Source organism: Protomyctophum parallelum, assembly GCF_964188405.1.
Source record: "Protomyctophum parallelum genome assembly, chromosome: 3".
Classification (NCBI taxonomy): Eukaryota; Metazoa; Chordata; class Actinopteri; order Myctophiformes; family Myctophidae; genus Protomyctophum; species Protomyctophum parallelum.
In genome coordinates, this window is record NC_139698.1 from 26,283,620 (window position 1) to 26,309,326 (window position 25,707).

The 25,707-nt window shown below is 42.5% G+C and overlaps 1 protein-coding gene across 4 annotated transcripts; it reads left to right on the forward strand.

The window, feature by feature from the left end:
* Nucleotides 1–5,649: 5,649 nt before the first annotated feature.
* Nucleotides 5,650–25,185, forward strand: phc1 (polyhomeotic homolog 1). Of its 4 annotated transcripts, none has more exons than XM_083761833.1 (21): nucleotides 5,650–5,808; nucleotides 8,605–8,726; nucleotides 9,482–9,592; nucleotides 10,639–10,704; nucleotides 10,884–11,024; nucleotides 11,455–11,628; nucleotides 11,728–12,519; nucleotides 12,921–13,056; nucleotides 13,150–13,328; nucleotides 13,716–13,779; nucleotides 13,998–14,085; nucleotides 14,725–14,893; nucleotides 16,355–16,412; nucleotides 16,508–16,730; nucleotides 17,006–17,282; nucleotides 17,392–17,637; nucleotides 18,325–18,508; nucleotides 18,917–19,162; nucleotides 19,418–19,589; nucleotides 19,697–19,758; nucleotides 20,292–22,288. In XM_083761833.1, the coding sequence occupies exons 1-21, from the start codon at nucleotides 5,772–5,774 to the stop codon at nucleotides 20,507–20,509; spliced, it is 3,765 nt and encodes a 1,254-aa protein (XP_083617959.1). In that variant the 5' UTR covers nucleotides 5,650–5,771; the 3' UTR covers nucleotides 20,510–22,288. The 4 variants fall into 4 exon arrangements, with proteins under 4 accessions (XP_083617959.1, XP_083617960.1, XP_083617962.1 ...); XM_083761834.1 differs by having other exon boundaries at nucleotides 11,734–12,519; XM_083761835.1 differs by having other exon boundaries at nucleotides 5,655–5,757.
* The last annotated feature ends 522 nt before the right edge of the window (nucleotides 25,186–25,707 follow it).

Here is a 25,707-nt window from a genome sequence, read left to right on the forward strand (position 1 = left end):
AACCATACCCACCCCATGTAACTTGGAGTTACACTGGACAGTTTAACGTCATGCCCAGGACGAAAAGTTATAGAGAACACCAACATGACAAACCCTACACTTAAACCCTCTATATTTAATAAAAAACAATTCTGGACAGGAATCCTGTATTGCAGGGGTGCCCAAAAGGTACATCGTGATCTACCAGTAATCACAAAGGCTGTGCAGGTAGACCATATGGCATGCCCCTGTATATAATCTATCACTTGAATTAAGGTGACTTGACACCAGCTCAAATGTTGCACACAAACATCAGTAGCAAAAGTACAAAGTTATTGTGACAGTAATAATTGCTATAGTGTGTGTTCAGTAACAGGAATATTCCTGTCTCTCCAGCTCTTTAATAAATAGAAAAGGGTTTAATCAGGAGTTGTAGTAGCCACAGGATAATCAAAGCGGTGGATATTGCTCTTGTCTTCATGTCTTTATGTATGTAAATTGTCTTGTTGTTTGTGTTATGTCAAATGCGTGTATACGTGTTCTGCATATACTTGGCTGCTGTGTTGCAAGATAATGGGAGTTACTGATACTATGGGACTGAATGGGAGTGAAAGGGAGGTACTGTTACTATGGGACTGATACTATGGGAGTGCATGGGAGTGGATGGGAGGTATTGTTACTATGGGACTGATACTATGGGAGTGAATGGGACTGAATGGGATGTACTGTTACTATGTGACTGAATGGGAGTGAATAAAAGTGAATGGGAGTGAATGGGACTGAGTGGGAGTGAATGGGAGGTACTGTGACTATGGGACTGTGTTTAACAAAAAGCTGGAGAGACCGGGAGACCTCTGTTACTGAACAAACACTATAGCAATGATTACTGTCACAATATAGAGCTATTTAACACTGTTACTGAACACACACTATAGCAATGATTACTGTCACAATATCTATTTAACACTGTTACTGAACACACACTATAGCAATGATTTCTGTCACACTATAGAGCTATTTAACACTGTTACTGAACACACACTATATAGCAATGATTACTGTCACAATACAGAGCAATTTAATTTAGGTAACCAAATTGACCCCAATAGTAGATCTTTACACTCTCAATAGTTCAATTGTTGTTAAGCATCTGCTTAATTTCCAAAAAACTACACAATTAGAGAATGTAGAAGATTGCTACTTTTGATCCTTTAATTATATAATGCTGATTGTAGCATAGTGGTTAGTGACTGAGCTTTGTTAACATGAGTGCCCGGGATCGTTTCCCACCAATTTCAAAGAATGTTTGTTGCTTCGCGCCAATTTTCACAGAATGTGTGTCCTTTACCTACCAAACAATACTCTTCTCACCTCTAGTCGATTATTTATTCAGCGTTTGAACCACGGACCAACATTTGACGCCATCTAGTCTCTCAGACCCATTTGAGCCACTGACCACCATTGTGAGAGTCTATTAATGTGAAATGGTGGTCCGTGGCTCAAACATGTTATCACTTTTTAAGTTACTTATTGTGTTTAGAATCTGTGACCAGTGCCAGCAGAATATGCCTCAACTCGATTTTTACAGATTACAGTAAATTATTAAAGTACAGAATGTAAGCTTTCATATGATGTATCATTCAATGAAATTGGACAATAATTGAAGGAGATATGACCATCTAAAACTTGTTGAAACAGAAACCCCAAAGCAGAGAATAAGCCATGCAAAGAATCCTGAAATTTTAGCACCACTTGAATGGGTGTGACAATAGATACTTGTCCACAACCCTAATTTCTTGCATAATCACTCCCCCACCCACTAACCACTCCCCCACTAGGTTAAAGTAAAAGTAAGTAAAAGTAAAGAAATATAGGACTGAAGTTGTTTAGTGTATATTTTGTAATAATACAATCTAAAAAGTAACTAGTAGGCTAACAGAGTTTTCAATGGATATAGGCTATGTCGTTTTAGACCAATGCTTTAACATGTGTGCAATGAAACAAAGGGCAGAAGAATGAGATCTAACACCTTAGGTGCCCCAATAAACCCTTTTGAAAGTACAACAATTCAATTTAACTTATACACTACCTGGTTGTAAATAGCTGCAGTACAGAATTTTATGCAGGTCTACTTTAAGCAATCAAAGTCAGACAATTGACCCAGTATTTTGCTATTTAAAAAAAACAGATACAGCAAACAGCAAGTCATAATGATCATTAGTCAATTGATACCGTTTCGTAGAGACGGCCTACACGACGCGTGATCTTGGCGCTGGGTGCGCGAGGGAAAAAATAAAGCGATTTCCCAACATTTCCTTTTCAATTGATACCGTTTCATAGAGACGGCCTACACAAACGTTCTATATACCAAATGAAAGCCTGCATTTCATAGTTTACATAGTATATAACCTTTTTTTAAGGTTAGCTAGCTTCTAGCCTGTTGTTTGTTGGTGAAAGACTCCAAGTTGGGAAGTGTATTTCAGCGAGTAGCTATACGTGGTTTTGTTTATTTACTCCAAGCTGGGAAGTGTATTTCAGCGAGTAGCAGCGAGGGTTATACTTTACAGAAAATAAACAAAACCACGTATAGCTACTCGCTGAAATACACTTCCCAGCTTGGAGTCTTTCACCAACAAACAACAGGCTAGAAGCTAGCTAGCCTAGTTAGCTAGCCGTCTGTGTCGTGTGTTAAAGAGCAAAGAGCCAAGATCATACGTCTTATACGTTCTTTTAATCATAACTCGCTCATTTCTAATGTGAGTCTATAAATGTAACATGGTGGTCCGTGGCTCAAATACTTAATGAATAATGGACCTCGACTAGATGGAAAAACAATTGTGTTTGTTTTGGTAAGAAGGAAAAACACTCGGTCATCGACGGGCCGTTGTTTATAAACCTTCAACAGTAACCATTCGACTACTGAAACAATGTTTTACGGTTTCGTACAAACATCATATATAAACATCATAACAAGTAACTTCAAGTGATAGACGTTTGAACACAAAAACAACAACAGCGTTAAGTATTAAATAACATTTAATCACTTACTTGCTCCGAAGACGGACCCGGAAGATGGTGACGTGGCACTTCCAAGTTCCAAACAAACACTGACCAAGCCGACCTCCACACATCTCTTCCGTATTTGAGGACGGCGGCACTTCCTTCCGGTGTGAGGCCACGCCCGCGAGATTTAACCGCGAATCTATTGTAGTCATAATTTGTAGTCCTCCTACGTTACATCCGGGTCCCTTGGTCCCATCCGCTTCTAATGCAAAATAGCTACATATGAACGCGTGAATTTTTTTTTTTTTTTTTTTACAATAACGTTATTTGTCAGAAAGGAAGCCATTGAGGGTTAAAATGGGTCTTAATGCTTCCAACTCATATAACTGTCACCAACAACACTTTTAATGATATTACATGAAGCAGACAGCCCTGTGATGAAACCTTTAGCATTACACTGTGGTTAATACGTTTTTATTCACAATGGAATGTTATTGTACTCTTAATATATCATGGTGTAGCACAGCACAGTAGATTCATATTTCAATCGATCTGGGATGTTAAAATTGTGCAAAACTCTGTTCAATGAATGGCCTCTTCTGCTACATTAAAAATTACTAAACATTAAACTTTGATTGATTGATTGAAATATTTATTAACAGTTTGTAGAATTTACAGTACATTTTAAGCACAAACTCAATACAAAGACTGTCAACTGTGAGTGGACGACCCAATTAAGCATTACACTTGTTTACAACAGGGTCCACATTGTTCAATTCATCAAAACATTTAAAGACATACAAACATTTAGAGACATACAAATAGACATTTCTATGTAGCTAAATTCATCATATGGGAAGCAAAAAAGGGAAAAGATACAATATACAGTGAGGGAAAATGGGGTGGGGGGGGGTGGGGGGGATTCAGATTTTACAGAGGCCAGTTTCAATTTAGACAATTTACAATTTAGGCATTTAGCAGACGCTCTTAATCCAGAGCGACTTACATTTAGGCAAGAACAAAAGCATGGGAATACATCACATAAAAGCATTTATCATGAAACATGCGTAAGATAAGAAGGTAACAGTGGAATATCTATATGATGAAACTATACATACACTATACATAATAAACTATACATATTCACTACTATGCTATACATATGTACTATGGCGTGCTATGACTATATACAATAGTTTCGAATTGCAGCCATCCGTAGGTGCCCTTTGAGAGCGGTTTTGAAGGAGTCAAGGGATTCACATGTCTTAATGACTGTTGGTAGGGCGTTCCACATTTTGGTGGCATAGGAGCGAAAAGAATTTAGTCCCTTGTTTGTGCCGAATCTGGGTTGTACATGGTTTGTTGCACTCCCTCTGGTGTTGTGGGTGTGGACTTCGTTTACATTAAGGAAGTATTTAGACAGGTACATGGGTATCTTGGTGGTGTATCGAATCTTGTGGACCAGACCCATTGCAAGATGCTGTACTCTGTCGACGACCCTAAGCCATCCCAGCCTGTCAAAGTGGGCAGGGGTGAGGTGGGTTCGGGGGGTGAGGCCAAGTAGGAGCCTGACCAGTTTGTTTTGGGAGGTCTGGAGCCTTGTTTTAAGGGCCTTTGAGGTGCTGTGGTACCAAGAGGTGGATGCATAGTCAAAGAAACCTTGTACGAGGGCTCCTGTTAAGGTCTTCAAGGTGTTTTTGCTGACCAGTGAGGAGATCCTGTAAAGGAATCTTGTTCTTTGATTTACTTTTTTGATTACGTTGGTGGCCATCTTATCACCGGAAAGATTGGCCTCCAGGATGGACGTTACTTATACCTGTTATTGAGACTCCTATAGAGCATGTTGACATGGGTAGCTTGGTTAGTAGTATCTCTGTTAGTTAATGCAGTTTGATTGATTAAATTAATAGCCTATTTTATTAGACAAAAATGTAGAACAGTAGTGTCATAGAGTGGAAAATGCCATTTGGTTTAATGTCACAGAATGCAGTGCCACGTAGAGCAGCATGATAAATGGTTAACTTTATAGTGTGTTAAAAAATGGCAGATCTGCAAGTTCAGTGTCTTGAATGAGATGTGCTGTGAGTTTGCATATCTGCTATTGTCCAGCATAGGACCGTTGCACAGTGAAGTATAAACAAGGCTTTAGGATTTATAAGTCGTTTTTAGAATATAATAGAATATTCACTCCAGTGAATAGCATTTATCCATTTAGATAACTTTTTGATGTTATTTAATTACTTATTTTTACACAGAAACATAATGTGTGTCTTTACAATAACTGTAATGTAATAATAATACTAATAATGTAATGTAATAATTATTAATTAAATAGCCTTATTTTATTCTGAAGGCAACCGGATGTCTTAAATTAGCTAGCTCTCAGACAGGAAATTCTAAATTAGCTCAAAAGACGGAGCCAAAGACGGAGCCCCGTTTGAATCCGTTTCATCACCAGACTGCATTGATTTTTACTCAATTATTATTAAGTGTAAATCAGGATGTACTTTTCCCATTGTAGAAAAAGAAAGAAAGAAAGAAAGAACGAAAAGAGGAAAGATTAAGCCAAAGAGAAAGAAAATAAATAAACAAAAATAAATAATAAACATGTTTAGATTCTGCTGCTTTGACCGGAAAGGGAATAGTAAGGCAGTGGGTGGAGTTTATTTGGAGCCAAAGAGACGCTGCTGCTGTTTCGTTCGTTGTTAACATTTGGACTGAGATTGAGAAACGCAGTAACTTGTTGTTTACACTGAATTATTCAAAGGAGGTGAGGTAAACATCCCAGGATGCCAGGCGAGCAACAAGCGATAACTCCTAGCCAAGGTGTTTTGCAGGCACTGCTAACATGAACTATAGTTAGAGGCTGGTGTTTTAGTCCACTAGCTCGCTAGCTGTGCTAATCAGTTAGCGAGCTGGCTAACATTAAGTTATAACACAGAACACCGAAACGTGTGACCTATAGAATTCGGTGATTCCGGAGATCACTATCGAAAAGATTTGTTGTCTGAGTTTGATGGTGATAGATGGCCACGTAGCAATCAATCTGTTTAGATTGGGTTGGAAAGTAAAATATCTCATTTTAATTGCCCGTCCCATATTCCTTTTGTGTCATCAGTGTGTCAGAGTCAGATGTTTGTGGTGGAATGTACTTTTCACAGAAGAGGGGGAAAAAAATCTCTGGAGTCATCATATTCGATGGTACAGCGATTTCGGTGTAACATTTGCTGCTAAATGCTAGAGCATCACACTGTTGCGTTCCTGCTGTTGTCACAAAATTATCTCCAACATGCATGCACAAATTGCACATGTATATTCATCCTGTTTAGCATCCTGTATGTGTAACACATTTGTTTGGAATAAGATAATGTTAGCGTTTTTCTTCAGTGTTGTTAGCGTGGTTGTTAGCCATAGCTCGGATCATTATTTTCTTACTCGCTGTGTTTTTGTCCCTCCCCCATGTTGGCCTTTCCCTCACTTCCATCGATCATGTTGACAGTCAGTCTGAAATTCAACAATCCATTCATTTGCTTGCCATCACTAGAGTCAAGCTGAGGCAGTGGTTGCAGATACAGAGCTGAAAGGTTTACCTGTATGTCACTAATCATGGCTCAATGATAGTAAGCATGGCTCAAGTATAGCTGTAATCTGAGACTAGTCTAATTTGTTTAATTTTTTCAATATTTTTGTAGTTTGTTCCGTTCTTTATCCGATGAGCACAAACTTCTGTGTTTCAGTCAGTTATTTAATCTAGCATTATGAATGTCATGTTGTGCATGCGTTATAATAAAGAACTAGAAAGGTGTTCTCCTTTGGGCCCATATGATCTATGCCAGGATTGGTCCCCTAGGGCTGTTGTGGGTTGCAGGCGGCTGTCAGGGTGTTCATCATCATCATGCAACAATAAACATTAGGCATTTGTGCCATTTTGCTCTATAGAGGCCCCTCAATATGCAATGCATTTGCAAATTGTGGTTGATTGGATTGTTGTTGTTGTTGTTGTTGACCTGATATATGGCGTTTCTTCTAAGAAATAGGCCCCTCCCACAAATTTAAAGCCCATTTCAGGCATGGAATGCCCAGAGCCTTAGATATAGACAGAGTTACGCAAACTGTGTTCACTTCATGGAGCTTCAGTCCAATGGCGGCTCTTCTACATAGACTTCTATTGAGAATGGGGACAACCAACTGGGAGACGTCCTGGACCGGAAGTAGGCAGAAATGCATTGGACTCAGGCAACAGCCCAGCTTTAATGATCTTAAATCCCAGTTTATTTTAGATTGTTTTGTCGTAATAGTACAACATAAACATTAACGAGACTTTAGTTGTTACTGTACAATACTTTAAAACTGTCATGTTGCACACATGCTTAAAATAGCTCTTATTTGCGCCGCCCTCGTTGAAAACAATATATTTCCAACTCCAGCTTGTCTCAGTTCAGGCTGCATGAACAGCGCTCGAGTGCTCGGTTTCCGCCCCCTCTATCATAACTCTTCTATTAGATGGCTCTTGGAATGCCTATGTGATTATGTGGAATATAAATTAAAAACCCTGTTTGACGGTCATTGTCACGTGACTCATGATTCATTTGGAGAAACAAATCATATTTCTGCAACAAACTGACATTTGTAGCTTTTGTGGTGCTCCTTTGGGTGTAAATGAAATTGCGTTTGGCTCTGTGCTCTTTACAGCCCCCCTCTGTTGTGTGATTAATTTGGGGTAGATTGGATGATGCGTTCATGATTTATGTCTGAGGTGTCCAAGATTAGCTGCAGACAGACAGACAGACAGACAGTCAGATAGTATAACTCTCTCACCAAGTTATAACACCACTACACCAGTTATAACTGGTCTGGTGTTATAGCTTGGTGAGATAGTAAAGGTAATGAAGCCAGTGCGTAATCTTATTTTTCTGATTCTCGCTACAAGTGGCCTCAGGTTTAAATGGGTTTCTGTTTGAATTGATTGCAATAAATGGTGTGTTTAATTTCCAAATAATCCAATTTGAACTGGGGACCCCCCTCCCTGACCAGCAATAGTTGGTATGCGCGTGACATCATCATCAAACCTGGACGTTATGCAGGAACGCCTACTGACTGAGTGCCTACTTTGACATCTAAACAGAAAAGTCCTATATGATTGCATTAACCAATGTTAAACTCACTTTTCCTCTCACTTTGCCACTTGATTTGCCATTCACTTTATGCATGCGCATACTTATTTATTTATTTGTAAGCATTACATTTAATTCCTTTGATTCCACAGATAAATATCCTGTATTCTGAAAAAAGCAGAACTACAACCTCACAACTTGTGAGCTTGTAGATAGGCTAAACTCACAATGTTTGCCTCTTTCTTCTTAATATTTGACAATTTGGCCAATTTGGTATTAAATAGGTCTTAAAAGTACAGTTACACAGCATGATGTTTTTTTTTCTTTTTTTCTTACTGTATGAGAAAACAATGTTGCAAATTAAGCTAATCATCTGAGGAGCCCCTGTTTGGGAGCTTTGGGAACCACTGTACTAGTCTGCAGGCATTCAGGAGTGTTTTTCCCCTCCTCATATTCATTCCAGTGTTATTGCAGTGTTATTCAATGACCCCTTTTATTGTATTAATAGAAAGTATGGAAGCAGGTGAAGACCAAAACACCAGCTCCACCAATGGGAATGCTCAGACAGGCGGGAACTCCCGGCCACCCCAGATAGCCCACATGACTCTGTATGAGAGACAGGCGGTGCAGGTCAGTGTGTGTGTGTGTGTGTGTGTGTGTGTGTGTGTGTGTGTGTGTGTGTGTGTGTGTGGTCCTTATTTTCTTAGCTTCAGTTGTCCATATCCCTGCATCATCACTGGACCCCATAGTGTATCCCTGGGGTATCAAGACTACTCGCCCCGTTTCTGTTTTCCTCCCAGAGTTTTCCCCAGTGAGGGGTGGGAGAGGCTGGACAGCAGACGGCTGGACTTTGAATTTCTCTAACTATAAACTTTCATGACAGCAGACAGCCTAAGTACAAATATAATTTATGAAAAGCTACTACAGTGAAGTCTGAACACAGAAGTTGTTGTAGGATATGTGGGGATTATCTGACGAGGTACCATTTGAGGGGGCAAAACCTTACATATACTAAATAATACTACATTGTTTATAGGTTCAATATAAGTCAAATAATATAGCCTTTCCACAGGAGTATCTTTTTATATTTTTCCAAAAAGAATACAAACAGCCAATAGCATATTACAAAGTTATCCCCCTCACTGGGGAAAATTCCGGGAGGAAAAACGGGCAAGCACCGGGGCGAGTAGTCCAGTATTCATCCCTGGCATACCAGGGATACACTATGACTAAACTGATAACCCACTTTACGATGGTAGAAATTATGATCATTATCCAATATTAGTCTCAGTAATTTCCTTTGATAACCACTCGATGTTTTATCATGTTTATTGATCAGTTTTGTGGGGAATAAAATTCTGCTGTGATTCTGTGTGTGTGTTTAGGCCCTTCAGGCACTGCAGAGGCAGCCTAATGCAGCTCAATACTTCCAGCAACTCATGCTGCAGCAGCAGATTAACAGCGCCCAACTCCACAACCTGGCCGCTGTGCAACAGGTAAATTCTTTCTTGGTGGCTGCTCGTTATTCTCCTGTTGATATTTTTTGAGGGTTGGGATTTCATCTTTTTAGTTTTTACACATCCATGTAGCGGTTAAAAACAAGAATTGATGACATCAATTCATTTCCAGCTGCTGCCTTATATCCCATGGCTGAGAGGTCGGCTAGAGGCAAAAAGTGTGTGGTTGTCCAGAGACGAGGCAGCCAATCAGGACGTTAGGTTGTCAGTACAGCCAATGAGAAACATAGGTCTCAACTACAGCAAGTGAGCGCGAAAGCACTGCAGAGAGAACATTGACCAGCTGTGCTTACACAGCAGCTGGTTAGAAACAAGAACAAGAAAAAACATTACATCAGAAATTCAGAACCTCTCACCTGGAGGGAACAACCGCTGTTTGAGTCTGATAGCTGTAGTTTTCTTCACGTCCGTAGGACATACCTTTTCTTAGTTTTAATTGTGTTATTTTAAAACCCTGTATCACAGGTGCCTTTGAAGAAACTGGTTTAAAAGCCCTGCTAGCATTCATTCTGCAGTCTTCATTTATGAGAAATCTGCGTGTGCAAAGTTAACATTTTGGCCTGAGGGGGGTGCTAGATGAAAGGTCATGGTGTCTCTCAAATGGTTAGTATCGGTCTTCCAGGGATGCAAGTTAATTGGAATTCAAATTTGAGTAATATTTTTGTGTGCACCCCAAGGGTGGTGCCAGAGGAATGGCACCACCAAAATCAGTAGCCATCATCCGCTGAGGAGCATGAAAGTACACTGCAAATTCCTAGGCAACCCAGCCTTCAGACAGACATTGCACATCCTTAGAGCTTTGCCACTACCTGGGCTAAAAATGCCATAGATGATAATAAAATATGTTCTTTCCTTTTTGGGTTTTTTGTTCCTTCTACACAGTAATATTCAAACTGCATTCTTCCCAAGTAAATACTTTGCAGTGGATCATTTACAAACAATAATCCAGCAGTACATCAGAAAGGTAAACGCTATTCAGTGTCCAACGATCCCTTGATCCTTCTCTTCCCTCTCCCCCCATCCAGGCCACCCTTGCTGCTAGTCGACAGTCTAACTCTCCCAGTAACAGTGTGTCCCAAGCCACCACCACGGTACAGTTTACTGCTAAACATTCTCCAAAATAGCTTTCCCCTTTACTCTGCTCGATTTTTCTTCTCTGGAAATAAATGAATGATGGAATCCTGAAAAGTCAGTTACAGATCAAAGCCAGGATATTGGATTGTTATTCTTGGTTGCCTGTGTTGATGGAAGTGTTTCCCTCGTCTCTCAGGTGAACCTAAGCACCACCTCTGGGGGAGGAATTATGACCAATCCCCGCCCTCTGGGCCCTGCCACTACAACCACAACAGCTCTCAACCAATCAGTGTTGCTGGGTGGGAACTCAGCAGGACAGGGGCAGATGTATCTTCGGGTGAGTTAACACTTCGTAGTACCTCGGTGTCGCACGGCGAAAATAGCTGATGTACAAGCTCGCACCGCGCGGCATCACGGGGCACGATGCCTCGCATTGAGAGCTGTAGCTTATATGAAACCTACAGTATATGACGCCTATCCCCAGGGAGAATAGTCTACACTACTGTGCAAACTAATGGGGATCGGTAATAAAACAACAAAAACAATAAATGAAACCTATACTGCATAACAAAGCCAGCCAAGGGCAGAACATGCATCAGTGATGAAACCTAAACAATTGTTATCTATTATAACTGTTATTTGCCTTTGGAAGTGAATCATTGAACTATTATAACTGTTATTTGCCTTTGGAAGTGAATCATTGAACTATTATAACTGTTATTTGCCTTTGGAAGTGAATAATTTCACCCCCCCCCCCCCCCCCCCAGGTCAACCGCTCTCTCAGGGCCCCCCTCGCCTCCCAGCTCATCTTCATGCCTGGTGGTACGGCAACAGCTACTGTAACAACAGTTGCCCAGCAACAGCCCCAGCAACAACAGCAGCAGCAACCTCAACAGGAAGTCCCTCCTACCTCTGCCAGTACCCTGTCAGACAATGATCAGGTTAGAAGACCAATCATTTATAGTCCTACACTACAGTCATTTACTACTCTACTCCAACTCATATCTTCTGCAACCTCTTTCTACTCTGTCATTTCCCAGGTGCAGAATCTGGCCCTGCACTGTGTCTCCACTCCCAGAGCGCCGACCATCAAGTCTGAGGGTCCGGAGCGGAAAGACGCCGCCAGCTTCTCTCTGGGTCAACAACAGCAGCAGCAGCAGCCGTTCCCCCTGACAGCTCAGCAGCACCAAGTGCAACCGCAACAAATGGCCAAACAGCTGCCCAGCTACCCCCCACAGCAGGCCACCGCCGCCGGTCTGACTGGAAAGACTGGAAACCAGGCCAACCTGGCAGGCACTCCGGCCGCCTCAGTCGCTCCCTCCTCCGCCTCCTCCACCTCGTCTACGGCACTCCCTCTGTCTCAGATCCTCCTGTCTCCCTCGGGTCTCTGTCAGGCCCGGGCGGTTACCACGGTTACGCCCGCCGCCGGCACCGTGACCCACATCCTGGTGCCTACATCGAACGTACCTACCTCCACCCAGGGCTACCCCATCGGCTCGGTGGCCCCCAAAGCCAACGGCAACACCCAGACATTAGTGGTGCAGCCGCTGCAACAGGTCAACGCCACCGCAGACAAAGGCCCGGTGCCCATCCAGCCTAAGACCGCTCAGGGACACCGCATGCCTGTCCAGCTGTCCCCTCGATACCCGCCTCCGATCCTCCCGGCCCCTCCCAGCAACAGCCAAGCCCCCCACATTCCAGTGCAGCAGGTGGGAGCCAGGCAGGGCTCGGCAGGAATCAGTCAGGCTGTGGCTTTGGCCCAGGCCCGGGTTGGCAGTGGCAACCTCGCCCAGGAGAATAACACACACACAAACCCCAACGCCATCAATATGGTAAAGTCTACCCTTTGAATTGCGAAGGTTTAAGCACGCGCTGTTTTGGTTACATCTTGTATTTTACATTTCAGGCGTTTTAGCTGACATTACAGGACTTGTACCGCCAGTAGTTATGGGTCAGGGAAACGGTTCTAAAATCACTGTATTATTAAACCTGGGATATGGACAAAATCAAAACCAATATCATGATGTTACGATATTAGAAATCCTAGTTGATATCTAGTCTCATATCACAATATGGATATATTGCCCGGCCCTAATTAAATCTATGAATCCCAAAAGGTTATTTATTATGCAATCCAGGGGACTAAACTTGAGTCAAATCTCAGCAGCATTTAGCAACTGAATGGAGGGTCCTCCTGTAAGAAGTAATGTTTGCTTTCACCTCACGTCACTAGGCAAAGCCTGCAGTTGGTTCACTGAAGAGGAAATCTGACTCCGATGCGACCAGCGAGATGGTCACAGAACCCTCAGACTGTGCACCCGTGAGAGATGCCGCACCCGCCTTATCTCCCGCACCCGCAAAGGACTCTGGTATGTCACCACATCCTCCTTCATCTACCAACCTACACCTCGCAGGTGATTCAGAAATGTAGCTGAAACTATATCTATCGTATTTCCCTGTAGCATCCGCTGCCTCTGCAGCCTTCACCGGTCCCCCCACCCTGTCCCTGCCTCTGCCGCTGTCCAGAGGGCCCCATGGGGACCGGGACAGGGCCCCGCTCCCCCAGGCGGTGGTCAAACCTCAGGTCCTCACCCACCTCATAGAGGGCTTCGTCATCCAGGAGGGGGCCGAGCCTTTCCCCGTACGTAGTGTGCCATGCTTTTCACTTATCACAGGGTTACATCATTAAATAAAAGTGGGGTGGTAGTGCGCATGCACAACTGGCTCAACTGGAAAAGTTTGTATTTTCTTTTTGCATACGCATGGCCTGATTCATCCGCTACTGCATTTGCTCTAATGTTGGTCAGTGATGAGCACAAACTATATGTTTAAAAGTGTATTATGACTGGCTGCAAATATGAAGAATACAGCCATGAACTGTGATAAAACATTTCAGTCCTTATGGAAGACCCCATCTTTATCCACCCACCCGTTTATACATTTATAAGTGCATTTATACACTTGTGGTACATCCTGATCAAACGAGTTTCTATTTTCTCTAATCATTAGGCCTGTTCTTGATTGACAGGTTGCTGGCCTTCTAAAAGATAGAGATTTTGCAATGGTTGGTCTCAGAGAGAGTGGACCTACAAGTAAGTGTTGCTTTTTTTCCCCTCCCCTCCTATCAGAATGAAATACATAATTAAATGAACATATAATACATGTTTATGTAAATGTCATTCAATTTGATTGGTTAAATTCAAAGTTTTTCAAATGTGTAGTAGAAATACCAATAACCAAGAGATAAGTAGTATAACGTGTGTGTGTGTGTGTGGGTGTCTCTCTCTCTCTCTCTCTCTCTCTCTCTCAGTGATGAAATGTGAATACTGTGAGCGTCTGGCGCCGGCCAGCCAGTTCAAAGGCTCCAGGAGGTTCTGTTCCAAGTCCTGTGCCAAGAGGTCAGATCATCCATCCTATGTGTTAAGGATGGGCTCATGGGGCCCCATCTTGCGCCACCCCTCACCCCTTATCCCTAAACCTATTTAAAAATAGTTCAACTAGCCAATCTACATCGACACGTTGTTGGCTTGTAGATCGGCTATTTGTACTATTTTAAAATGTTTTAAAATAGTCAAAAATGGCAAATAAGTTTAGGGATAAGGGGTAAGGGGTGGTGCAAGATCTGATATAAATACTAGATCGACATTACAAAAATAAATAAAACATATTTTATATTTTAGAAAAAAGGTTGTATATAATTTGTAAATGCAATATCAATTTTTCAGATATTTTCTCTTGTAGTAATCAATTGAGAATTCCATTATTGGCCCCAATGGCCCGGCCAGCCTGAGCTTCATGTCTGTGTGTAACTGTATTTGTAACATATTTCTCGTGATTGCACTGTATCCCATTCAAGTTAATGTATTGCTTTGAATTGAATCATCGCTGGATCTTGCATTGCTTTGAAATGTTGGTATCACTGAACCTATGCCCTCATAAAAAATAAAAAGAATAATCAGGGAAATGTAATCTGATGGATTACGGTGGTATTTGTTAACCAGCCTGTCGTGTGTAATCCTTCGTCTTTGACCTCCTAGGTACAACGTGAGCTGCAGTTCCCACTTCAGGGAGAGCCGGGTGCGAGCCAGAACGGGGGCAGCCAGGGCTCCGCCAGGGCACGGCGGCGCCATGAGGAGCGGTCCTCCACGCAGAAACAGCTCCGAGATCGCCTGCGCTAAAATAGCAGGCAGACAACCGCCTGTCAAGGTGAGACCTAGTAAAGTCAAGCTGAAATTAAATATATGCTCTTATCGCTTTTAGAGCACACCCGCGGTCATACTGGGGATATAGTTATTAACGATATATACAAAAAAAGCAGACATACTCAAAAGTACCAACCAATTCCAATCCAATTCCGACCAATAATATTATAACCACCGATCAATCAATCATCCACTTCAAGGGGCACAGAGAGTAGGTACAGTAAATAGAATCAGAGTTTCGAAGCTAAGTGGCTAAAGTTAACATTGTATGTGTGTGTTTGTCATCGCAGAACTTGTTCTGTTTTGCCAAAATACAGAGGTATTCACTTTGAGGAAAGTAGTATTTGTGACAGCATTGCTGTGTCTACGTCTGCCTGATTGTAGGTTAGTGGCTAGTGCCCAACTCTGTTTGTCTCAACCTTATGTCCCGCCTTCCTATGCTGTTTCACATGGAAATACATCACAATGCGGAAGTTAAACATTTGGGAAAAGCCATTTCAGCTCGTCATTAAAAATTCCAGACGTCCTGATGACAAAAATAGTTGTAGATTTTACTTGAATTGTATTTAGGTACAATTGAATATTGTTGGCTCGCAGAGACTTGGATTTTGTTCCAATTAACACATTCCACACGTTAAAGTATAATTGAATTCAAATTCACTTGAAAATAGTCCCATGATTTGTTATTGAGCCGACACATAAGCCACTTCCGCGTTCCGGGTCACAGACAAAGAGCAAAGCGGGCTAAGATCGTCTATACTCCCTCGTTCACTTTGGGATTTCCCAGAATCCCTTGCAAGCCGGCGGTTCGAAATCTACCCAAAATGCTTCAGCAACTTAGTTTTAAGGATTTGCAAAAAAAACAAAACAATTGAAGCCGGACGCTGCTCCGACAGTTTATCCCGGAGACACAGAAAGCAACACCTCTGGAGCGTTACCGCCGACGGTAAGTTAACATTTATCAATCCTTGTCCTTGTTAGTTGTGATACAAGTTAGGGCAGGTCACTGTGTCTGTGAGTCATACCGTTTCTAACACAAAGAGACGCTCAATGTGTTTTTACTGGTTAAATAAAAAAAGCAATTGGAGGCATAATATGTATATCAATGATGAACACAAGACAAATTATCTGCGGACACGAACAAAGTATTCCTAGGTGTCTTATCTGTTCTCATACGCGAGCTAGGGTCCTGTACGTAACCCCTGTAGTTACATCATGCCATGTGAAACAGCATTAATAAAGAGAGGCTTTGGAAGGCTACGTTAGATTGAATGTTCAACCTATTCTATTATGGTCAGTCAGTACAATCAGCGGTGTACATTTTCCTAGCTTACTCTTCCTACATTTCTAAGTAAGGAAATGTTCAAATAATATGAATGAATACACGTTATAACAGTAGTAACATGTGTGCAGGATATTATAATCTGTAGTAATCGATGCATACTATTTGTATCTGTCTCTACAGACTTTCCAGAATGTGGGCATCCAGACTGTGGGCACCCAATCCATGAGCAGACGTGGAGGTATGTAGCCGTCTCTGCAAGAATTGTGTACACTACACGTCTTATCTTTCCATCCCTGTCAAAGTGTTGACAAGTGATCGCCATGTCCAATGTAGGTGCCCAGGTGAAATCTGAGCCTGTGGGCTCTGCCAGTGCCAGTGTATATGGGAGCTTGAGGCCAACCCATATCCAAGAAGCTCCCACACCAGAGAAGAGGGCATGTCTTGACCTGCGTCCTTTAGCAGACTTCACAAAAAAAAGAAAAGAAAAGGCACAAAACACTACAGACTCATCTCACAGGCCAAGTGGTTCCTGGTTGGGTGACTCATCCTTTACCAAGTAGGTCTTATTGATAACCTAAATGTACCAAAAACCTAACCAGCGTGCCAGCATGTTCGTGTGTGTGTGTGCGTGTGCGTGTGTCCCCCTGTGGGACCCAACCACACCATGCCTTCTCCTGTATCTTTTTGGCTATCTCCTGCTCCTCTCTAATACCCTCCACTTGCTTAATCACTCATTCACTCGAGTATAAAACACATTTGCAAAATATAAATTTAAATGAACAAAATCTGTCCTGGCTGACGTATATATCTTTTCTGCTTCTCCCTACACAGTGCAGAACCCGAGAGCAACCACAAGGACGTCAACAAGTATCTTGTGTACGAGGATTGTCTGCTGAGTCTTTTTCAAAACTGTCCTCTTTGCACCTGCCCCTGTGTGGTAGAGAAAGCGGTGCGTGGAACGTACCTGTCCGTGCAGCAAAACTGTCCAAATTGTGGATATAATCAACAGTGGAACAGCCAACCGCTTGTTGGGAGCACCCCAGCAGGTGATCTCCAGTTGTCAGCTGCAATTTCCTTCACAGGCTCATCTTTTGCACAGGTGGACAAGGTAGGCCAAGAAATGTAGATGTGTGTAAAAAATATTTATATATTACATGCAATCTAGAAAGGGGCAATGACGTTATTTCAATCTCATCTCTCAATATCCATGCATTTAGGTCCTGGCTGCTCTCAAGGTGAAGAGCATTGATAAAGCTACACACCAAAGACATGTACGGAACTACCTGGACCCGTGCATATATTCCACATGGCAGAGCATCCAGTCTGGCCTTCTCCAAACGATGACCTCAAAGGATGTTGTCAACCTGAGAGGGGACCTGAAGGCCGACGTCAATGCCAAATATGACTCGTACACGGTTCGAGACATGGAAACTGACAATGTCATCGATGTTCAGCTTGTACAAGTGAGATTTGATTCAGTTGGTGAAAATTATTGCATGTTTTGTGACCACTTAAGCCCTATATCAGGGGTCCTCAACTAGAAATGATGAAGGTCCACAAATATTTTTTTGAATAAGACCGAGGTCCGGTCCCATGCGCGGCGTCCATCGGAGAGCGGGGCTCTATGCCCGTTTAGTATGGTCAAGCCAAGCTTATACAAATCAGATCCCCACCCAACCAATAATGGGGTGCAGAGTGCAGGCCCGGAGTGGAACTCCAAATCAGGCCGGGAGTTATACGCCCTGGCAGGCCACACTGCGCGCGCCAGAATTTTGGGGGACATATTGGGGGCCTTTGCAGCAATTTCACATGAGAAATGTACCATCTGATGTTATTTATATTATTAACTTCTTCCCTCTATTAACATAAGACACACAATGTAGTTGTGCTGCAGCAACACTGCCTGAATTGAATTGAAATTGACTGTGGCTGGCCTGGCCTGAGCTTAGGAGAGATTTTTTTTTTGCTGGCCTGACCTGATGCAGAACAATTGCCTAGGGTCCGCAGAGAGGTGGACCGCGGTCCGCCAGTTGAGTACCCCTGCCCTATATATATATATATATACACACTACACTACACTACACAATGTGTCACAAATTACACATGTATTGTTTTCAAAAGTTTTAAATATTTTCTTAAATTCTTCCCAGAGTGAAGTTGGTCATTCAAACGGAGTGGAGATGGAGGGCCTGGTCCGCAGTTTGGACTTTCTTGAGAGCTCTGGTGTGAAGATCGACACCTTTACCACCAACAGAAACCGACGAGTAAAGAAATACCTGAGAGAGGAGAAGCCAGAGGTGACACACTGTTATGACGTGCGGCATATTGCAAAAGGTATATCAATATGATGAAAACAAACTCCAAGCATCATCTTACCTGTGATCGCTGTCTGAGTTAGTGTCTCCCAAGACTCTGAACCCCTAATTACTCCCGATGTGCAGGTTGGTGCCTTGCATGGTTTCCTCTGGCATCGGTGTGTGAATGGGTGAATGTAATGCACAATCTATGTAAAGTATCTTGGATAAAGGCGCTATATAAATGCACCATTTACCATTATAGTTATAACATTTTCAGAAATGGAGAAAATGGGCAATGTACATGTTCACGTTGCATCGCAAGCTTGTAAATCGATACAAATTTTCTGCGTAGTATTTTCTCTTCTACACATACTACATACAGTATGTTATTCTATTATTTAATTACTCTTATTTGATTCTGTCCTATACTATAACTACTACCCAGATGTCTCCCGGAGGTTGGCAGAACTAGGGAAGAAGAAAGGTTGTAAGATGATCCAGAAATGGCACCAGAGTATCGTCAGTCATCTGCATTGGTCGAGCCAGCTGTCTCCTTCGGGTGATTACACTGTGGCAAAGTGGTCTTCACTACTGAATCACATCCACAACATGCACGACCACGCCAATGGGCTTTTCCCCAAATGTCTGCACTCTCCAGTAACAGGACACTCAAAGAAGTGGTTGAAATCTGGTAGGTTTACATATTTATTCCTCGTGTGTAAGGTTCACTGCTAGTCTCATGGAGTATGACATTTAATATGGCATGTTTACAGTGAACTAAACGGTGTACTTCAAGTGGAGGATTTCTGCTATTTATTCATTGTGTTCTTGAAAGCTAATTTCTTCTCAGGGACTTAAATGTAATTCTATTTTATTCTAAATGGAAGCAACCGTGGTGTGCACAATTTCTAAAGTGACTATCTTGTTTTTATTCATTGTTTTCAAGGAACGAAACCATCGATGAGACTGCAGAAGATAATCCAAAACAAGCGTCTGCTGAAGGACGTGGCTAAACTGAGCCCTCTCCTCCAGACATCTGACATTGAAGGATTTCATTCCCTTATTCGGCAATTTGCACCCCAAAATGTGAGGTTTAAATTCAGGGGGCTGCTGTGCAGGTAATCATATTGACTCAGATGTTTTGCAGTAATTAAGTTGTGCAAACAACTGTAGTACAATATTAAATGTTTGAATCTCTATTGTTTTGTGTTTGTTTTCCCCCCAGGCTGTACCTCGCAGCCATGCACCACAATGAGAACAAAGGACAACAGCAACTCCACAATGAAGGCGAGTCTCTGGCACCCAAAATATAAAAATCACACCCGTGTGAAGTGAGTGGTGCAACTCCGTGTGGGGGTCCCCGGAAGTTCCAGACCCACAAGAACACGCCCAGGGTGCCGGCCCGATTCCGGCGAGCCGCCCCGTGTCCGAAACGATTGAGAAATGACAGTTACCGTCTGGGGGTCTCCGAGGGGTCCCTGTACTGTACTGTGTACTGTCACTCCCGAAATCATCATATGTACAGTTAATATGTGTGTTAGGCTGCACAACAGTGACCAACCAACCGCAATTTTCGTGCTCGGACAGACCCAGCCAGGGACAGACACACACAGCTCCTTAATGGAGTGGTTGCACCAGAGAAAACACACACACCAGTAACGAAGCAGCAAACATTGAGTGGTGTACAAGAACTGTAAAACAAATAACGTGCTCCAGCAGTGGAGAGATGCTACCTCAAAATAGATTTATTTACTGTACAGAACAAAATCTACAGTATGTAAATTACTATATATATATAAATATATATTTCTTTCTTGCAGACTATGTCCAGAACCTGATGGGTGTCCTCTTTGAAGAGGTGTTGATTGACCCAGGACGATTTACTGCCAAGCTGCGTGCGCTTCCCATCCCAGAAGCACTGAACGAGAACGTGAAACGTGAACGTCAAAGCCCTGTCCGGGACATTGTTGTGGCAACGAGCGTTGTGCACCTGATAGGACACAAATATCCTGTGGTACATCTGGTGAAACTGACGTAGGCCAAATACCTGCAGTGCCTGCATGGGGTAACCTGTGATTAGATGTCATGAGATGCAGCTGATCTCCACTTATGATGTTTGGGATTTTTCAAGTGCTTTTAATAAATTACAATCCCACCTTTTTAGCCTAAAAATGTATTGATTTTAACCTGCAGTTCTTTTTTTATATATATATATATTTTATTGAAAGGAGTGTAAACTGACAGGAAATGGAGGGAGAGAGATGGGGATTGAATAACGAGCAAAAGTCGTCAGGATTCGAACCCGCAACTCGGAATGTCACGCCAGAGGCCTAGGCGAAGCTGCATAGTTCTGAATGTCAAAGGTCAGGTGAAAGGCCAGATCAGGACACGGTTGCCTGATCCAATAAGGATCCATATGGTGAAACTGAAGCAGGACAGATTCCTGCAGTGCCTGGGGAAACCGGTTGGGTGAATGTTACTGTATGTAAATAGGTTTTCATGAGATGCTGCTGATATCCACTCATCATGTTATGTTCTTTGAGTTTTTCATGTGCTTTTACTACATTACAACAACCCTACCTTTTAGCCGACAAACATAGATTTTTAACCTGCACAGTTCTACCATTGACTGGATTTTAAACTACCTCGTCTTTAGACCTCAGCAGACGAATAGCACGAGGAGGAGCACTGTTATTGATCGTTTATTTACTACCAAGGTGTACTGAGCATTTAGAATAATAAGGTCGCGAATACAAGCGGCCGAAATTAGTTTTCTCCGACGGGTGGCTGGCGTCTCCCTTCGAGATGAGGTGAAGTTCAGTCACGCGGGAGAGACTCGGAGTAGAGCCGCTGCTCCTTCGCCTGGAAAGGAGCCAGCTTAGGTGGTTCGGGCATCTGGTTAGGATGCCCCTCAGGCGTCTCCCTAGGGAGGTCCTCGATGCACGTCCCACTGGGAGGAGACCCCGGGGCAGACCAAGGCGCAGAGGGAGGGATTACATCGACTCACTGGCCTTGGAACGTCTCGGGATCCCCCAGGAGGAAGTCACTAATGTTGCTCTGGAGAGGTAAGTCTGGAGCTCTCTGGTGGAGCTGTTGCCCCCGCGTCCCGACTACAGTTAAGCGGTTGAAGATGGATGGATGGTGCACTGAGCATTTTAGGAGGTCCTTGCCATAAGGTATTTCATTGAGAAAGCTGTCTTGCTCTGTAAACTCCTGCTCTTTGGTGTGCTTAAAGTTAAACAGTAAATGTTTGAGAACTGGTATAAATCATTGTGCTGTACATATAGATCCACAAGACGGTTTCTCAATGAAATCCTGTATGGCAGTAGTGATAAAGGACCTCCTAAAATGCTCAGTACACCGTGGTAGTAAAAAGTCAATAGTAGCCTCGGCCCCAGGCTTACTCATCTGTGAAGAAAAAAGCCTGGTCACAATATAAGGCATAGAGTGCATAGCCGGAAATGTCAGGCTGGAACATCCGTCAGATTTATTTCCCCGGATATGATATTTTTCGACCAATCACAACACTTGTTTCATACACGGAAAATGTAAACAGATTTGTAAAGCGTCAACGTAATTTCCTTGAGTGGTAAATTCCAGCAATGCACTCTACAGCGCATATTGTGCCCAGTGTGAGTCAATAGTATATCTTGTGTTATGACATCATTGGTCCTGGGATGGGATGGGTGTGTTTTTGTTTTTATGTTTCTTATATACTTGTTTTTGTGTGTTTTCTTTATTCATTCATAATGCCAGTGTCCCTAACTGTACTGATTTTGACGTCATTAATAAAAAAAACAATTGATAACAAATAATATATCTTGTCACTCTGTAAACATTTATTTGAATTTACTAATGCTAAATAAATGTATATAAATATATATATAATTTGCCACTGTATTGGGAAAATGACTGCGCAGTCACACAATGTACTGTGCTGATATAGTAAATGTATAACTACTGTATATTGCAATTATGTTTGACACAAAATCCCAAGGTACACCTGAACATTTCTTGGCACACTGTTTTGGAACCACTGATTTATACTGTATTAGGGGTGCAAAGATTAATCAAACTAACAAGTTTAACCGATTATAAAAGATAATGGATAAGCCAGTAATGTGTACTTAATTCCTATTTTGGTCATTACAAGCTACATTTGCATCAGTAGAATAATTGCTAAGAAAAGAAGCCATGGTTGCAGCCCTAGTACTGTGCATGCTGAAATATAATATTATCTATACTCTATGTTGGTGGCTGTTTTTCTTTTGGTTTATTAATAAAGTATATAAATCACTGTCTTTGGTTATAGAGAAATTTCTTTATTGTATCGATATTGGGTTCATGTATTGTGCTTCAAAACGCCACTAAGCAACTTCCACTGAAATTAATACCGGGACGGGGTAACGCCCCGGTATTATTTTACTCTATGTCAATGTCATTGTGACAACCCAAAAGGATTGTACAGAGGTGCCTGTCTGAAATTGGAATACAAAATAACTAAATTGTTGTTGACAAGCGGGCAGATATGCTCTTGTTTAAAATCCTCTCTCTCTCTCTCTCTCTAGTGTCGCTCTGAGTCGAGTCGTTCTGAGGACGCGTCTAGCGACGCAGAGGACGACGAGGATGAAGATGATGACTCTCCTTCACTCTCCCCAAGCTCCTCCCTCTCTGGTTCGAGACCCGCCCACAACGGGCCTCAGTCCGACGGCCCTGCCCCCACCGGCCTGCCACTGGATGGGGCCAGCTTTCTTCCCGGCAGCCCTGCTCAGTGGAACGTGGAGGAAGTGTGCAGGTTCATCTCTTCACTTCAAGGTCAGTGGAGTGCCGATCTTCCACTTAGCAGAAAAGTGTGTTGTTGTAGATACTCACTACCGGTTGCTTATTGTGAGAAAATGAGAACGTTTTGAACTTCATAAGATGGTGGCTCAAATTATTGAATGAATTGGGATCCCCTAATTTGTGATGCTTCCCGAGGATTCTTCCCTTCCTTTTCCAATCATGTTTTTGTTTTCTTGTTTCTGCCCGATTGAGAGTCTTGTAGATCAGCTATTTTTAGCATGCAACCAAGTGTAAATTCAGCCATTACGCCGCCATCAGGGCCTGCCAAAATAATGTCAACAGTAGATTTAGTCGACTAAAAGCATATATTTAGTCAATTAACACACAAACTTTAAAAATGACTAAAATATGACAAAAAAAAATTCAAAAAGACTGTGATTCTAAAACTAACTAAAAAAATGTGATGTCAAAATGAACCCTGGTTCCCGCTTGGCTCCCAGGCTGCGAGGAGCTGGCTGCCCAGTTCCTGTCCCAGGAGATCGATGGCCAGGCCTTGATGCTGCTCAGAGAGGACCACCTCATCTCCACCATGAACATCAAGCTGGGCCCCGCGCTCAAGATCTGTGCCTCCATCAACAGCCTGCGGGAGTGAGGAGGCAGAGAGGAAGGCTCTTCTTCGTCTTCTTGACTTAGAAACTTTGGAATCAGTACTTGTTGGGACCCTGTCCCGGCCCCTCCCCTCGATACAAAACCACCGAGGATTGAGAACCATTGGAGGAGGGCAGAGGTCTTGATACATGCACCATCAATCATCCGCAATACAGGATAATATAAAGATGAATGTATGTCCGGGAGGAGGAGGAGAAATGGTGCACAGGTTGTGTCTTTGTCTCTTCTTTCTGGATGTTGAATGTGCAAAAACAAAATGTGGACTGTTGGTTAAAGTGTGAGTGGTCGGTCTAATAGTCTGTCTTATGAAGTATCCATGTCTGTAGAGGGAATTAGTGAATGGTTTGTCTTGTCTGTCATTGTCAGTAGACACATTATCTATGTATACACTCGCCCCTGTACTTAGTTACCAATGAAACAGGGACTGGAGGGCTGTTCCTAAACCTTAAACTGTTATCCGAATGTCACTTTGACCCCGAGAGTAGAGCCAAGAGAGCTTCTCGGTTGAGGCTAAAGTACAGAATTTAAATTCCTGGTACCGATTCATATCCATGAAGTGGTAGGGAGATCAAATATGGTGTTAAAGTATCTGTCACCTCAATGCACTCCGACTCCATCACCAGCTCAGCGGGTCACACTTGCTCCTCTATGAACAGAAGAATAATTTTTAAAGATCAAAATGTAAAGGTTTTCTGTAAAAAAAAACACTTTTGAAATGTTATACATTTGGTAAATAGAAGCGTGAATGTACTGTTGGTGCAACTGTGCAAATCTGAAGACATGCGCTAATGAGCGTTAGTTCTGCTAGCTAAAGGACAGTTCTTCTATAGGGTTTTTAAAAAAAATAAACAAACGTTGCCTTTTTACTGTATCGCAAACGGTGCTTTAACTCTAGTGTTATGATTTGGATTCCATTTCAGTTTTGTATTATGTAACATTTTAGCATTTTAGGAGGTGTTCAAACCTAGGCTCCAATCATATATAGATGAAAGGACACTCAAAAAGCCAGGTTTCTTTATTCTTGTATTTAGACGGTTATATATTTACTTTTGTATCGTTCTTTTCCTGGTGTACTACTATCAAAGTTATTATTTTTTCCGAGGGCAGTTTTTCCACGGATACGACAATGTAGTGTTTCAGTAGCTTTATTCGACGTATCTACCTGAAGATAGTGTATTCCTGGGTTTGCTCCCCCTGAGGGGATCAATGGGAAATGCTCCGTCTACCTGTATGCAGTATCAATAAACCATACCTATTACTGCCCGAGTGCTTCTTTGGTTTTATTCACTTGCGTATAAAATCAGTGATTCTCAAACCTTTTCACTTCAATGATCCCCAATTTGATATGCATTACGTCACTGATGCCCATTTGATACAATATTTGTTTTTTTAAATACCCGGGAACCCAATCTACACTGTAAAGTGTAAACTGGACCATTTGGTTCCTTTTGTGACTTGCAGATTCGTTAGGATCCGTTTGTACCCCTGGTGGTCCCTGGATCCAACGTTAATGCTGAGAAACTTAAAAATCCAAGCCCCCAGAACCAGGGAGACTGGTTGAACTTGAAGCCTCAGCAACCTGGTGGATAAATCTGGTATTGCAGGATTTGGGACACTACTGCGCTTGCTTCGTCTGAAACAATAGTGCACCTGCTCTATTGGCGACAAAATATGAGGCTAATCCAAGAAGGAAGTAGAGAGGTCCTTCTGGGTGCTTCATGTGCTTCTGAGCCTTAGAGCAACTTTCAATGAAATGAATAGGTGGGTGTGGGGCAGCCAGCCCTC

Excerpts from the sequence above, each read along its gene's own strand:
- phc1 (XM_083761833.1), top strand. The coding sequence starts at position 5,772 with ATGCCAGGCGAGCAACAAGCGATAACTCCTAGCCAAG. Across the intron at positions 16,413-16,507 it reads ATCCATGAGCAGACGTGGAG|GTGCCCAGGTGAAATCTGAG; the intron begins GTATGTAGCCGT and ends TGTCCAATGTAG. Across the intron at positions 19,590-19,696 it reads TTCAGGGGGCTGCTGTGCAG|GCTGTACCTCGCAGCCATGC; the intron begins GTAATCATATTG and ends TTTTCCCCCCAG.